Source organism: Oryx dammah, unplaced genomic scaffold (genome assembly GCF_014754425.2).
Source record: "Oryx dammah isolate SB20612 unplaced genomic scaffold, SCBI_Odam_1.1 HiC_scaffold_28, whole genome shotgun sequence".
Lineage (NCBI taxonomy): Eukaryota > Metazoa > Chordata > Mammalia > Artiodactyla > Bovidae > Oryx > Oryx dammah.
The window spans coordinates 116,912,370-116,927,694 of NW_024070212.1; the positions used below are offsets into that span (position 1 = coordinate 116,912,370).

The following is a 15,325-nucleotide window of genomic DNA, read 5'->3' on the forward strand; positions in this document are numbered from 1 at the left end:
CAAAGAAAATGTCTCATTCACTTTGTATCTCACACTCAAAATGTGTGGCCGATGGTATGTGAAGGATTTAATGAAATGTTGGATGAAAGAATGAACTGATAGAATAAGGAAAAAATTCCTCCAACCAAACCTAGTGCCTCCCATGAAGCCATCTTGTCCTGACATCAAGACACACTGCCCCTTCTGGCCACCCTCTGTCACATGGCTATGTGCTTCTGGCCCAGTCTCCGCAGGGCATTCTTCACGTCCTTGTTTCTCAGGCTGTAGATGAGGGGGTTGAGCATCGGGATGACCAGGGTGTAGAAGACAGAGACCACCTTGCCCTGCTCCATGGACGCCACAGCCCCCGGCTGGGCGTACATGACAAAAACGGTCCCATAATAGATGGACACGGCTGTCATGTGGGAGCCGCAGGTGGAGAAGAGCTTGTGCCTCCCTTCTCCTGAGCGCATCCTCAGGATGGTCACTGTGATGTACCCATAGGAAATGAGGATCACAAGTATGGTGCCCACAATTATGAGGCCACAAAGGCCAAACATGACCAGCTCATTGATGGTAGTGTCAGCACAGGCAAGCTTGAGTAATGGAGGCACATCACAGAAGAAGTGGTCAATGTGGTTGGAGCTGCAGAACGGGAGGCTGAATGTGAAGCTGGTCTGCAGGATGGAGTTGAGGCAGCCACCACAGTAAGTGCCCAACACCAGGCGGGCACACACTGAGGGGCGCATGGAGATGGGGTAGCACAGGGGGCTGCAGATGGCCACGAAGCGGTCATAGGCCATTACGGCCAAGAGGAATGCCTCAGTGGTGCCCACCATGGAGAAGAAGAAGAACTGAGTGGCACAGCCTGCAAAGGTGATGACCTTGGAGGAGGAAAAGAAGTTGGCCAGGGCTTTGGGGTAGATAACAGACGAGTAGCACAGGTCCAGGTAGGAGAGGTTCTTGAGGAAGAAGTACATCGGGGAGTGCAGACGGGCATCCAGGGTGATGACCACCATCATGGTGAGGTTCCCCAGGACAGCCACCACATACAGGGCCAGGAACAGAGCAAACAGCAGGGCCTGGGTCTGAAATCCATCCAGTATAAACTCCTGCAAAGGCATTGCTGAAAAGTTTCCATTTCCATAGGGTGACATTTCCCTGAACTGGGTGACAGGGGCAGAGTCAAGAGCAGGAGAGAGACAGTGAGATGGAGCAGGTCAAGGTCACATGGTGATCCTCCCACGGGTCACACACACCCTTCTGTGCCTCAGTGCCCACGGACCAACACACTATCCGTTGCCCATTTCTCCTTTCAGATGAGCTCAGATTGACCTGAAATTGTAAACATTTCCACTGACTTGTGCCTTCATAATCATGCATGGAGCCCTCCCTCTCTGGGAGACTCTGAGCTGTTGTCACAGGGTTTGTCCAGGTCTCCTCCAGAGCTGAGTGTCTATGGTGTAAGTACGGCTTGCATCTCCTGGTCATTTACGAAGGACATATTTTTCCTCCCATGGGGATACTTCTGAGCCATGCCATTTCTACACTTTGTTCAAGTATCTAATACTGCATGTTCTGTTCCTTATTTTGAGTTAAGTGAGTGAGTGAAGTCACTCAGTCATGTCCGACTCTTTGTGACCCCATGGACAGTAGCCCACCAGGCTCCTCCGTCCATGTGATTCTCCAGGCAAGAATACTGGAGTGGGTTGCCAATTCCTTCTCTGGGGGATCTTCCCAACCCAGGGATCTAACCCAGATCTCCTGCATTGCAGGCAGATGCTTTAACTTCTGAGCCACCAGGGAAGCCTCTTATTTTAGCCTTACTTTAATTTCCGAAATTGTAAAGCCCTTTTTGCCATCCTGACTCAACCCAGTGATGGTCCTATCTCTAGGCCAGGCCGGGACCAGAGCAGGGACCAGTCCTCACCAGGCTAATGTGGGTGATTTGTCTGTCACCCCTGTAGACCATGAGAGATATCTCAGCTTCATTGTCTCTGAGATTTGACTATCATGGCAACCATCAGCAGAGCTCTCTGCATCTTTGAGAATCTAAGGGTTCTTTCCTGCTATGTCCTGATGCGGCATAATCCACGGAGAGCAGCAGCGGACAGCCCCTGCCAGACAGGGGCTGTGACACACTCAGGGCGTGCCATGTCTCCCCCCATCCTTACTTCCGTGCCACTGGCACCTCGGCACACTCCGTGTAGTGGTTGCTTGGAGCATTGGGAGCCACCAACATGGTCATGTCTGCCGCAACATCTGGGTCCCCCTTTGGGTGCTGCTTCCTGTCCCTGTCACAGCCCAGACCTCCCTTGTCTGCCACACACTCTCATGAAACATGGGGACCAGTTGTGTGATGGCCAGAGGAATTAACAGGATATGATGCAACTTAAGAGGAGGAGTGGGAAGGATGGATCATTAGCACAGAGCCACAGTGCCTCTGAGGGAGGGGCGGAGGATTAGTGAGAGGGTGAAAGCTGATTTTATAGAGTTTCATGTTTTCTAGAGGTCAGATCTGTAGCATCACCGAGATATCTGACTTTGAAAGTGTGAGTTCCCCAGGAGTCGGGGTGTGCAGGCAGAGGCTGGAGGTCAGTGGTGCCTGTGGAGGAGTGACGACCCCTCACGTTCCCTCTGAGACTGAAGTTCTCTTAGAAGGTTGTCTATGAGAGCCAGGTCTCTCTCTCAATAGAGGATGTGGATGAAAGAATAGGCTGTCCTATTTGGAATATTTAGGCTTTCCTTTCTGGCATATTTGACCCCAACTCTCACATGAGAGCAGAGGCAGATAGTCTGACCTTGGTTGCCCAAGATCCTCCCGCATATGTGTTTGAAGCTGGTGCTAAGTGTAAGGGCCCCTACCCACCTTGGCTGCCCACCCCTGTGCAAATAGCCCTGTACTCTCAGTGGCACAAGGAATCGCCCCCTCTCCCTCTTCAGCTCTGCCTTCCTTGCAATGAAGTGAGACTGAGGAGGGGACAGGGGTGGCCCCCGAGATGCCAGTGATAGTCTGTCCAGGTCCTCTAGTTCTGGGTACCAGGAGGTCCCACAACACAGTTCAACCAGAGTGGACCATGTTGAACTTACCTCCCCCTCTCTCTGTCCCCTTAGCCGGCCAGCATCCGCGGCACCTGCACACTAGGATCTTTTGAACTTACCCCCCCCCCCGTCCTCTGAGCCGGCCAGCATCCGCGGCACCTGCACACTAGGATCTTTTGCTGGGGAGGATCTCTCCACCTGGCACGGCTGGGACTCGAGGCCCCAAGTGGCCAATTAATTGCTGCCTCGGCTCTGAGTACGCTGGGACTCCCAACACCCCGAGTCCCTGGAAGAAGTAGTCCTGTGGGTAAAATTCCTTTGATACATGTCAGCCCACAACAAGAGGGGTAAGGGAGTCTGAAATTCCTCTGGGAGTGCTGCGATCCACCAGATGAGAAGCAAATCAAAGGGACCCAGTGGCCATCCTTGGAATGACTTCCCTAGGGCTGCAGGTGTGACCTCCTGGCCCACAGCTCTTCCTCTTCCTCTGCTCTACCCTGGCATGTTGGTGTGATGAAGAGTGATGTGCAGGACTCTGTGTCTGTGGGAGCAGCACAGCCCACTCTAAGTCATAATATGGCACTTCCCTCAGGGCAAGTCGAGTAAAAGTATCTGTTAAAACAAAATATTTTAATCCTGGACAGAAGTCCCAAACCAAAGCATAAACGTGATTTATATTTACTATTAAAATATAGGGGCCAACCTGGTTGCACAGTGGTAAAGAATCTGCTTGCTGCCAAAGACACAGAAGATGTGGGTTCCATCCCTGGGTTGGGAAGATCCTCTGGAGAAAGAAATGGCCACCACTCCAGTATTCTTGCCTGGAAGATTCCATGAACAGAGGAGCCTTTCAGGCTACAGTCCATCTGTCACAAAGAGTAAGATATGACTGAGTGACTGAACATACACACATTAAATTAGAGAAAGTATGCAAGTGAAAAGCTGGTGCCGGGAGCCAGCACGGGAGATCCCACCCATGACAAGGTCATGTGGAGGAGACCTGACAGGCAAGGCGGATCAGGACTCGAGGGACCCCCTGGACCTGCTCGAGCATCGGCCCCAAACCAAAATCTGTCTGTCTACTGTTTACTATATTATGCCTTTCACCAACTCTTCTGACATTAACAGGGGGCTATCCCCGACCACCTTTCTCTGGAAAAAACCAACTTAGGGCTCTAGTTGATAAGTCTCCTGGGCATGAAAGGAGTATTTCAATTCAAACCCCCCTGTTGGCATTCTAGCTTGCTTGGCAGGTCTATCCAGACTCCTGCAACTATGCATATGATTGTTCACAAGCCATGACACGGGAAGCCTAAGCATTCTAAAAATATAGAGCCCTTTGAGGGGTGAAAAAGTTTTATTAAAATAATACTGGTGAAGGGTTTCATTGTTGAGCCAATGCTTGCTGCCAGGTTTCCATATCCCTTATCCATTTTGTGCCTGGGAGTGCATTAGTTAATATAGTTGCAATGTAAGAAAAACAAATAGTAGCCTTGGCATTAACCACATCAGACCTTTGAGCTAATAAGTTCTTTGTCGTTGTTGTTGTAACCCACTGCACCTTTGCTCCATGAGAATGTAACACTGTTTAGTACTTTATGAGGCTGACACAGATTAGAGGTATAAAGAAAAAACACTTCAAGGGAAAATAAGTTTTCTGGTTGATCAACCTTTACCAAAAAAGGGTCATAAAATGTCAACAGGCCTCCAAGGCCAGAAGATAATGTACACAACATAAGACTCTTGTTTATGGGAAAGGTATGCCGAAAAAAATCCTGGTTTTGATAAGGGCAAAACTACTGGAATGTTTGAGCTGACTCTGCATGACTTTGCATCTTTCATTTTCCTCTATGTACAAGTCAGGGTATAAAAGCTCCTTTTAAAAAAATTTACGGGCCTCGCTCACTGAAGCTTGGTCTCCCCATGTCATTCTTTCGTTCGCAGACACCGTTCATCCTGAGGATATCCCTGGACTTTGCTGAGGCTGGACCCCAGCAAGCTGGAGAAACTTGTATCATGAATATCCCAAGAAAACCAATGCTTTTGTGGCTTAATAATCGTCAAAATACAAAATAGACCTCAGGAGAAAATTTTGCTCATTAAGGGGCATTTCATAATTCAAATGTTCAATCAAACTGGGTAATGTGAAAAATATAAATATGTATACAACTAACAAAGATTTAAAATATGTAATGTAAAAACTGACAGAAATGAAAACAAATGTAATCTCCAAAACATGGTTGATATTTTATCATGCTTCTCTCTGTAACTGATAAAGCAAGCAGAAATATTGTTATCTGATAGAATTGGTTCAAAGTATCAATCACATGGACCTCCTTGGCATCAGTTCAGTTCAGTACTCAGTTGTGTCTGACTCTTTGAGACCCCATGGACTGCAGCACACCAGGTTTCCTGTATATCACCAACTCCCAGAAAATTGCTCAAACTCATGACCATGAGTCAGTGATGCTATCCAACCATCTCATCCCTTGTCATTCACTTTTTCTCCAGCCTTCAATCTTTCCCAGCATCAGGGTCTTTCCTAATGAGTCAGTTATTTGCATCAGGTGGCCAAGGTATTGGCGTTTCAGCTTTAGCATCATTCCTTGCAATGAATACTCAGGACTGATTTCCTGTAGATTTAACTAGTTTGATCTCCTTGCAGTCCAAGGGACTCTCAAGAGTCTTCTCTAACACCACAGTTCAAAAGCACCAATTCTTCAGCACTCAGCTTTCATTATAGTCCAACTCTCACATCCATACACGACTGCTGGAAAAACCATAGCTTTGACTAGATGGACATTTGTTGGCAAAATAATGCCTCTGCTTTTTAATATGCTGTCTAGGTTGGTCATAGCTTTTCTTCCAAGGAGCAAGCATCTTTGAATTTCATTGCTGCAGTCACCATCTGCAGTGATTTTGGAGCCCCAAAATAAAATATGCACTGTTTCCACTGTTTCCCCATCTATTTGCCAGAAGTGATGGGACGAGATGCCATGATCTTAGTTTTCTGGATGTTGAGTTTTAAGCCAACTTTTTCACTCTCCTCTTTAACTTTCATCAAGAGGCTATTTAGTTCTTCACTTTCTGCCATTAGGGTGGTATCATCAGCATATCTGAGGTTATTCATATTTCTCCCAGCAACCTTGATTTTCCAGCTTGTGCTTCATCAGCCTGGCATTTTGCATGATTTACTCTGCATAGAAGTTAAATAGTGAGGAGACAATATACAGCCTTGATGTACTCTTTTCCCAATTTGAAATCAGTGTGTTGTTCCATGTCTGTTTCTAACTGTTGCTTCTTGACCTGCATCCAGATTTCTAAGGAGGCAGGTAAAGTATTCTGGTATTTCCATCTCTTGAAGAATTTTCCAGTTTGTGGTGATCAACACAGTCAAAAGTTTTGATGTAGTCAATGAAGCAGATATAGATGTCTTTCTGGAATTTTGAGCAACTTTGCAAGTTAAGGAGCAGCAGCTGTGCTTTGCTAGAGCAGCCGTGAAGAGATACCCCATGCCCAAGGTAAGAGAAACCCAAGTAAGATGGTAGGTGTTGCAAGAGGGCATCAGAGAGCAGACACACTAAAACCATACTCACAGAAAACTAGTCAATCTAATCACACTAGGACCACAGCGTGCCTAACTCAATAAAACTAAGCCATGCCCGCAGGGCAACCCAAGATGAGCAGGTCATGGTGGAGAGGTCTGACAGAATGTGGTCCACTGGAGAAGGGAATGGCAAGCTACTTCAGTATTCTTGCCTTGAGAACCCCATGAACAGTATGGAAACGCAAAATGCAAGGATACTAAAAGAGGAACTCTCCAGGTCAGTAGGTGCCCAATATGCTACTGGAGATCAGTGGAGAAATAACTCCAGAAAGAATGAAGGGATGGAGCCAAAGCAAAAACAATACCCAGCTGTGGATGTGACTGGTGATAGAAGCAAGGTCCGATGCTGTAAAGAGCACTATTGTATAGGAACCTGGAATGTCAGGTCCGTGAATCAAGGTATATTGGAAATGGTCAAACAAGAGATGGCAAGAGTGAAAGTCGATATTCTAGGAATCAGCAAACTAAAATGGACTGGAGTGGGTGAATTTAACTCAGATGACCATTATATCTACTACTGCGGGCAGGAATCCCTCAGAAGACATGAAGTAGCCATCATGGTCAACAAGAGTCTGAAATGCAGTACTTGGATGCAATCTCAAAAAATGACAGAATGATCTCTGTTCGTCTCCAAGGCAAACCATTCAATATCACAGTAATCCAAGTCTATGCCCCAACCAGTAATGCTGAAGTTGAACGGTTCTATGAAGACCTACAAGACCTTTTAGAACTAACACCCCAAAAAGGTGTCCTTTTCATTATAGGGGACTGGAATGCAAAAGTAAGAAGTCAAGAAACACCTGAAGTAACAGGCAAATTTGGCCCTTGGAATGTGGAATGAAGCAGGGCAAAGACTAATAGAGTTTTGCCAAGAAAATGCACTGGTCATAGCAAACACCCTCTTCCAACAACACAAGAGAAGACTCTACACATGGACATCACCAGATGGTCAACACTGAAATCAGATTGATTATATTCTTTGCAGCCAAAGATGGAGAAGCTCTATACAGCCAACAAAAACAAGACCAGGAGCTGACTGTGGCTCAGATCATGAACTCCTTATTACCAAATTCAGACTTAGATAGAAGAAAGTAGGGAAAACCGCTAGACCATTCAGGTATGACCTAAATCAAATCCCTTATGATTATACAGTGGAAGTGAGAAATAGATTTAAGGGCCTAGATCTGATAGATAGAGTGCCTGATGAGCTATGGACTGAGGTTCATGACATTGCACAGGAGACAGGGATCAAACCATCCCCATGGAAAAGAAATGCAAAAAAGCAAAATGGCTGTCTGGGGAGGCCTTATAAATAGCTGTGAAAAGAAGAGAAGCAAAAAGCCAAGGAGAAAAGGAGATATAAGCATCTGAATGCAGAGTTCCAAAGAATAGCAAGAAGAGATAAGAAAGCCTTCTTCAGTGATCAATGCAAGGAAATAGAGGAAAAGAACAGAATAGGAAAGACTAGAGATCTCTTCAAGAAAATTAGAGATATCAAGGGAATATTTCATGCAAAGATGGGCTCAATAAAGGACAGAAATGGTATGGACCTAACAGAAGCAGAAGATATTAAGAAGAGGTGGCAAGAATACACAGAAGAACTGTACAAAAAGGATCTTCATGACCCAGATAATCACAATGGTGTGATCACTCATCTAGAGCCAGACATCCTGGCATGTGAAGTCAAGTGGGCCTTAGAAAGCATCACTATGGACAAAGCTAGCAGAGGTGATGGAATTCCAGATGAGCTGTTTCAAATCCTGAAAGAGGATGCTGTGAAAGTGCTGCACTCAATATGCCAGCAAATTTGGAAAACTCAGCAGTGGCCACAGGACTGGAAAAGGTCAGTTTTCATTCCAATCCTAAAGAAAAAGGCAATGCCAAATAATGCTCAAACTACCGCGCCATTGCACTCATCTCACATGCTAGTAAAGTAATGCTCAAAATTCTCCAAGCCAGGCTTCAGCAATATGTGAACCATGAACCTCCAGATGTTCAAGCTGGTTTTAGAAAAGGCAGAGGAATCAGAGATCAAATTGCCAACATCTGCTGGATCATGGAAAAAGCAAGAGAGTTCCAGAAAAACATCTATTTCTGCTTTATTGACAATGCCAAAGCCTTTGACTGTGTGGATCACAATAAACTGTGGAAAATTCTGAAAGAGATGGGAATACCAGAACACCTGACCTGCCTCTTCAGAAGTCTGTATGCATGCCAGGAAGCAACAGAACTGGACATGGAACAACAGACTGGTTCCAAATAGGAAAAGGAGTACATCAAGGCTGTATATTGTCACCCTGGTTATTTAACTTCTATGTAGAGTACATCATGAGAAACGCTGGACTGGAAGAAACACAAGCTGGAATCAAGATTGCCGGGAGAAATATCAGTAACCTCAGATTTGGATATGACACCACACTTAAGGCAGAAAGTGAAGAGGAACTAAAAAGCTTCTTGATGAAAGTGAAAGAGAAGAGTGAAAAAGTTGGCTTAAAGCTCAACATTCAGAAAACGAAGATCATGGCATCCGATCCCATCACTTCATGGGAAATAGATGGGGAAACAGTGGAAACAGCATCAGACTCTATTTTTGGGGGGCTCCAAAATCACTGCAGATGGTGACTGCAGCCAGGAAATTAAAAGACGCTTACTCCTTGGAAGAAAAGTTATGACAAACCTAGATAGCATATTCAAAAGCAGAGACATTACTTTGCCAACAAAGGTCCGTCTAGTCAAGGCTATGTTTTTTTCCAGTAGTCATGTATGGATGTTTGAATTGGAGTGTGAAGAAAGCTGAGCACCGAAGAATTGATGCTTTTGAACTGTGGTGTTGGAGAAGACTCTTGAGAGTTCCTTGAACTGCAAGGAGATCCAACCAGTCCATTCTGAAGGAGATCAACCCTGGGATTTCTTTGGAAGGAATGATGCTAAAGCTGAAACTCCAGTACTTTGGCCACCTCCTGTGAAGAGTTGACTCATTGGAAAAGACTCTGATGCTGGGAGGGATTGGGGGCAGGAGGAGAAGGGGATGACAGAGGATGAGATGGCTGGATGGCATCACTGACTCTAGGGACGTGAGTTTGAGTAAACTCTGGGAGTTGGTGATGAACAGGGAGGCCTGGTGAGCTGCGGTTCATTGGGTTGCAAAGAGTTGGACACGACTGAGTGACTGAATTGAACGGAACTGAGCACATCAAACTTTAGAGAGGACAAAAATGTCCGTTGTATAATACACATTACTGAAAAAATAAAAAAGGAAGTAATCTAAACTTGTCTTTAAGAAGATCTACAAAAAAATTGTGATGTGTGATCATGTTTAAAACAATTGAAATAACTGAACTAGAATATGGAGGAATTGGAAAAGGGGATCATGATCTCTGCAGAGTACATTCTGACATAGAGCTGGAGAGGTGACATAGCCCTGAGACAGGAGAGTGAAGGTGTACTGCTGACCTTGTCAGGTGAAAGCAGACTGCCACCCTGCCCTCCTGTGTCAGTGACCAGGGCTGCCATAACTGATTAACACACAGTGACTTTTCACAACAGGATTTGCTCTCTTGCAGGTCTAGGGGATAGATGTCCAAAATCAAGTTGTCTCCAGGGCCTGCTGCTTTTGAAATTTCGAGACAAACACTTTTCCATGACTTTTCCTGGCTTCTGGAGCCTCTGGCTTCTTTGGCACTCCTTCCCTGCCCCTGTTGATGCATCACTCCAACCTCTGCCCAGCTTTTACTTGCCCTTCTTCCTTGTGCCTTGTGTTTCTGTTTCATCTCTTCTTCTCAGAAGAACATCTGTCAGTGGATTTAGGGCCCACCTAATCCAGCATGACCTCATCCTAACTAATTCATTTGGAAAGATCCTATTTCCAATTAAGATCACATTCTGCATTTTCAGGCAGACATTTATTGAGGGGAAGGGGTCACTATGGAGCCTACTAGAATCCATGGGCTGAAGGCAATTTACTCTGCAGTTGCTGAATGTATTGTTCTGTCTATGTCAAGTAGAATCGATTTGGTTGATAGGTATAATCAATTGTAACATGACTACAATTTTTCTCTTGCATTATTGTTAAGAGAGATATGGTAAAACATCACCTATATCACCTATAATTTGGATATGTGTGTGTCTTAATCACTCAGTTGTGTCTGACTCTTTGCAACCCCTTGGAGTGTGCTCACCAGGCTCCTCTGTCCATGGAATTCTCCAGGCAGGAATACTGAAGTGCATTGCCATTCTTTTTCTTTTTTAAAAAAATTTATTTTAATTGAATGCTGATTACTTTACAATATTGTAGTGATTTTTGCCATACATTGACATGAATCAGCCATGGATGTACATGTGTTCCCCATCCTGAACCTCCTCCCACCTCCCTCCCCATCCTGCCCCTCAGGGTCATCCGGGTGCACCAGCCCTGAGCGCCCTGTTTCATACATCAAACCTGGACTGGCGATTTAGTTCGCATATGATAATATACAAGATTCAATGCTATTTGCTCAAATCATCCCACCCTCGCCTTCTCCCAGAGAGTCCAAAAGTCTGTTCTTTACATCTGTTTACAATGTCTCTTTTGCATACAGCAAAAGGGTCATCATTACCATCTTTCTAAATTCCATAAAAATGTGTTAATGTACTGTATTGGTGTTTTTCTTTCTGACTTATTCACTCTGTATAATAGGCTTCAGTTTCATCCACCTCATTAGAACTGATTCAAATGCATTCTTTTTAATAGCTGAGCAATAGGGCCTAGAGGAGCTACTCCACGTTCAAGGTCAGGAGGGGCGGCGGTGACGAGACACCCGTTGTACAACGTAAGGGGCAGAAGCTGCGCTTTGCTGGAGCAGCCGTGAAGAGATACCCCATACCCAAGGTAAGAGAAACTCAAGTAAGATGGTAGGTGTTGCAAGAGGGCATCGGAGGGCAGACACACTGAAACCATACTCACAGAAAACTAGTCAATCTAATCACACTAGGACCACAGCCTTGTCTAACTCAGTGAAACTAAGCCATGGCCTGTGGGGACACCCATGATGAGCAGGTCATGGTGGAGAGGTCTGACAGAATGTGGTCCACTGGAGAAGGGAATGGCAAACCACTTCAGTATTCTTGCCTTGAGAACCCCATGAACAGTATGAAAAGGCAAAATGCTAGGATACTGAAAGAGGAACTCTCCAGGTCAGTAGGTGCCCAATATGCTACTGGAGATCAGTGGAGAAATAACTGCAGAAAGAGTGAAGGGATGGAGCCAAAACAAAAACAATACTCAGCTGTGGATGTGACTGGTGATAAAAGCAAGGTCTGATGCTGTAAAGAGCAATATTGCAGAGGAACCTGGAATGTTAGGTCCATGAATCAAGGCAGATTGGAAGTGGTCAAACAAGAGATGGCAAGAGTAAAGTTCGACATTCTAGGAATCAGTGAACTAAAATGGACTGGAATGGGTGAATTTAACTCAGATGACCATTATATCTACTACTGCAGGCAGGAATCCCTCAGAAGAAGTGGAGTAGCCATCATGGTCAACAAGAGTCTGAAATGCAGTACTTGGATGCAATCTCAAAAATGACAGAATGATCTCTGTTCGTCTCCAAGGCAAACCATTCAATATCACAGTTATCCAAGTCTATGCCCCAACCAGTAATGCTGAAGAAGCTGAAGTTGAAAGGTTCTATGAAGACCTACAAGACCTTTTAGAACTAACACCCAAAAAAGATGTCCTTTTCATTATAGAGGACTGGAATGCAAAAGTAGAAAGTCAAGAAACACCTGGAGTAACAGGCAAATTTGGCCTTGGACTACGGAATGAAGCAGGACAAAGGCTAATAGAGTTTTGCCAAGAAAATGCACTGGTCATAGCAAACACCCTCTTCCAAAACACAAGAGAAGACTCTACACATGGACACCAGATGGTCAACACCGAAATCAGATTGATTATATTCTATGCAGCCAAAGATGGAGAAGCTCTATACAGGGAGCAAAATCAAGACCAGAATCTGATTGTGGCTCAGATCATGAGCCCCTTTTTGCCAAATTCAGACTTAACTTGAAGAAAATAGGGAAAACCACCAGATGGTTAAGCGTCTGTATACAATGCGGGAGACCTGGGTTCAATCCCTGGGTCAGGAAGATCCCCTGGAGAAGGAAATGGCAATCCACTCCAGTACTATTGCCTGGAAAATCCCATGGACAGAGGAGCCTGGTACGCTACATGTAGTCCATGGGGTCACAAAGAGTCGGAGTGACTTCACTTCACTTCACTTCACTTCACTAGACCATTCAGTCAAATCCCTGATGATTATACAGTGGAAGTGAGAAATAGATTTAAGGGACTAGATTTGATAGATAGAGTGCCTGATGAACTATGGACTGAGGTTCATGACATTGTACAGGAGACAGGGATCAAGACCATCCCCATGGAAAAGAAATGCAAAAAAGCAAAATGGCTGTCCTGGGAGGCCTTACAAATAGCTGTGAAAAGAAGAGAAGTGAAAAGCCAAGGAGAAAAGGAAAGATGTAAGCATCTGAATGCAGAGTTCCAAAGAATAGCAAGAAGAGATAAGAAAGCCATCCTCAGTGATCAATCCAAAGAAATAGAGGGAAACAACAGAATGGGAAAGTCTAGAGATCTCTTCAAGAAAATTAGAGATACCAAGGGAACATTTCATGCAAAGATGGGCTCATAAAGGACAGAAATGGTATGGACCTAACAGAAGCAGAAGATATTAAGAAGAGGTGGCAAGAATACACAGAACTGTACAAAAAAGGTCTTCACGACCCAGATAATCAAGATGGTGTGATCACTTATCTAGAGCCAGACATCCTGGAATGTGAAGTCAAGTGGGCCTTAGAAAGCATCACTACGAACAAAGCTAGTGGAGGTGATGGAATTCCAGTTGAGCTATTTCAAATCCTGAAAGAGGATGCTGTGAAAGTGCTGCACTCAATATGCCAGCAAATTTGGAAAACTCAGCAGTGGCCACAGGACTGGAAAAGGTCAGTTTTCATTCCACTTCCAAAGAAAGGCAATGCCAAAGAATGCTCAAACTACCACACAATTGCATTCATCTCACACGCTAGTAAAGTAATGCTCAAAATTCTCCAAGCCAGGCTTCAGCAATATGTGAACCGTGAACCTCCAGATGTTCAAGCTGGTTTTAGAAAAGGCAGAGGAACCAGAGATCAAATAGCCAACACCCGCTGGATCATCAAAACAGCAAGAGAGTTCCAGAAAAAAAAATCTATTTCTGCTTTATTGACAATGCCAAAGCCTTTGACTGTGTAGATCACAATAAACTGTGGAAAATTCTGAAAGAGATGGGAATACCAGACCAACCTGACCTGCCTCTTGAGAAACCTATATGCAGGTCAGGAGGCAACAGTTAGAACTGAACATGGAACAACAGACTGGTTCCAAATAGGAAAAGGAGTACATCGAGGCTGTATATTGTCACCCTGCCTATTTAACTTATATGCAGAGTACATCATGAGAAACCCTGGGCTGGAAGAAACACTGGGATTAAAATATTTTGTATTAATGGATGTGATATATTTAAGCTACATTCAGTGAGTGTAGGGCTGCCTTGAAGAGAATCCAAATAGCCAAAAACAGGACAATTTTATCATGAAAAAGGATCATAATGGTAATAGGTGTCTTTGAAAGGGCTGTGCTGTTGCCCTGGGTACAGACTCCTCACCTGTCACTTTTCCTCACAACAACAGATGAGGATGGAGCAGAGGAGGAGAAAGGGCTGTGGGGCAGGAGATCCCACCTGCTGCCCAGGGAGATCTTTCCAAGGACATCCATAGATTCCATATAAGTTGTCTGTGTTTCTCTACTGTTTGCCCACCCACACTCAGGGCTCCCTAATGGACTTCGGTCTTCCTGCCTCCCCTGTACTGGACTGAGATGCATCAAAGGATGATTGGCCACAAGATTGCTGCTCCCGGGACCCAGCGGGTTGTGAGTCCCAGTGCACTCAGAAGCCCAGGTCTCACCTAATTGGCCATTCGAGGCCTCAAGTCCCAGACCTGCAAATAGAGAGCATCTTCCAAGCAGAGTGACCTCAAGGTACAGGAACCTGACATGTTGCCCAGAGGACAGATAATGTGAAGAGTGAGGTAACTGAGTCCATCCCCTTCTCTGCTTCTATCAAAACCCAGGAGTTCCTGCAGCCAAAGCCTGCTTCCCCCATGTGTCCCCTCCTCCCTCTCACTTCCCTGCACAGGAGACAGAGGTGGACCACATCATTATCATCAGCAGAGACCTGGGTCAGGAGTCCCGTCCTCCCCGGGAGCACAGGGTCCTGGGTGAGCCATGCCCCTCCTGACATCACAGTTCAGTGTGGTCATCACTCAGGAGGGCGCAGTCAGCATCACTGACAGGTGAGTCCTGGGGGCCTGAATCCTGGACAACAAGGTCCCCCACTCTCCACTGCCCTGGGCAAGGTCAGTTAGGGCAGCAGGTCTGAGCTTAACGAGAGTAGATATATTAAGTCAGTGGCCTGAGATCCTGAACCCAACAAGCATCAGGCACTGCTGGTGCTGCAGGAGCTCAGATCACGCTTGAGTGATGAGAGTTTGCAAGGGAAGGATTCAGGACACAGTCACCACAAATATTCAATAGATCCTCGAAAGTAGCGCTGGGTTTCTCTGCTTCACCCTGGAGGTGTTTGTCAGGCTCGACTCAGAGGCAGGTTTACT

General features: G+C 45.4%; 2 protein-coding genes across 2 annotated transcripts in view; one reads left to right on the forward strand and one right to left on the reverse strand.

The window, feature by feature from the left end:
• The window catches only part of LOC120856649 (olfactory receptor 12-like), an 83,613-nt gene that overhangs the window by 67,713 nt on the left and 575 nt on the right, over positions 1-15,325 (forward strand). The window lies entirely within an intron of this gene.
• On the reverse strand, positions 198-1,136 carry LOC120856650 (olfactory receptor 12-like). The gene has a single exon (XM_040231994.1). It carries the CDS (start codon positions 1,134-1,136, stop codon positions 198-200), a length of 939 nt encoding a protein of 312 aa, XP_040087928.1.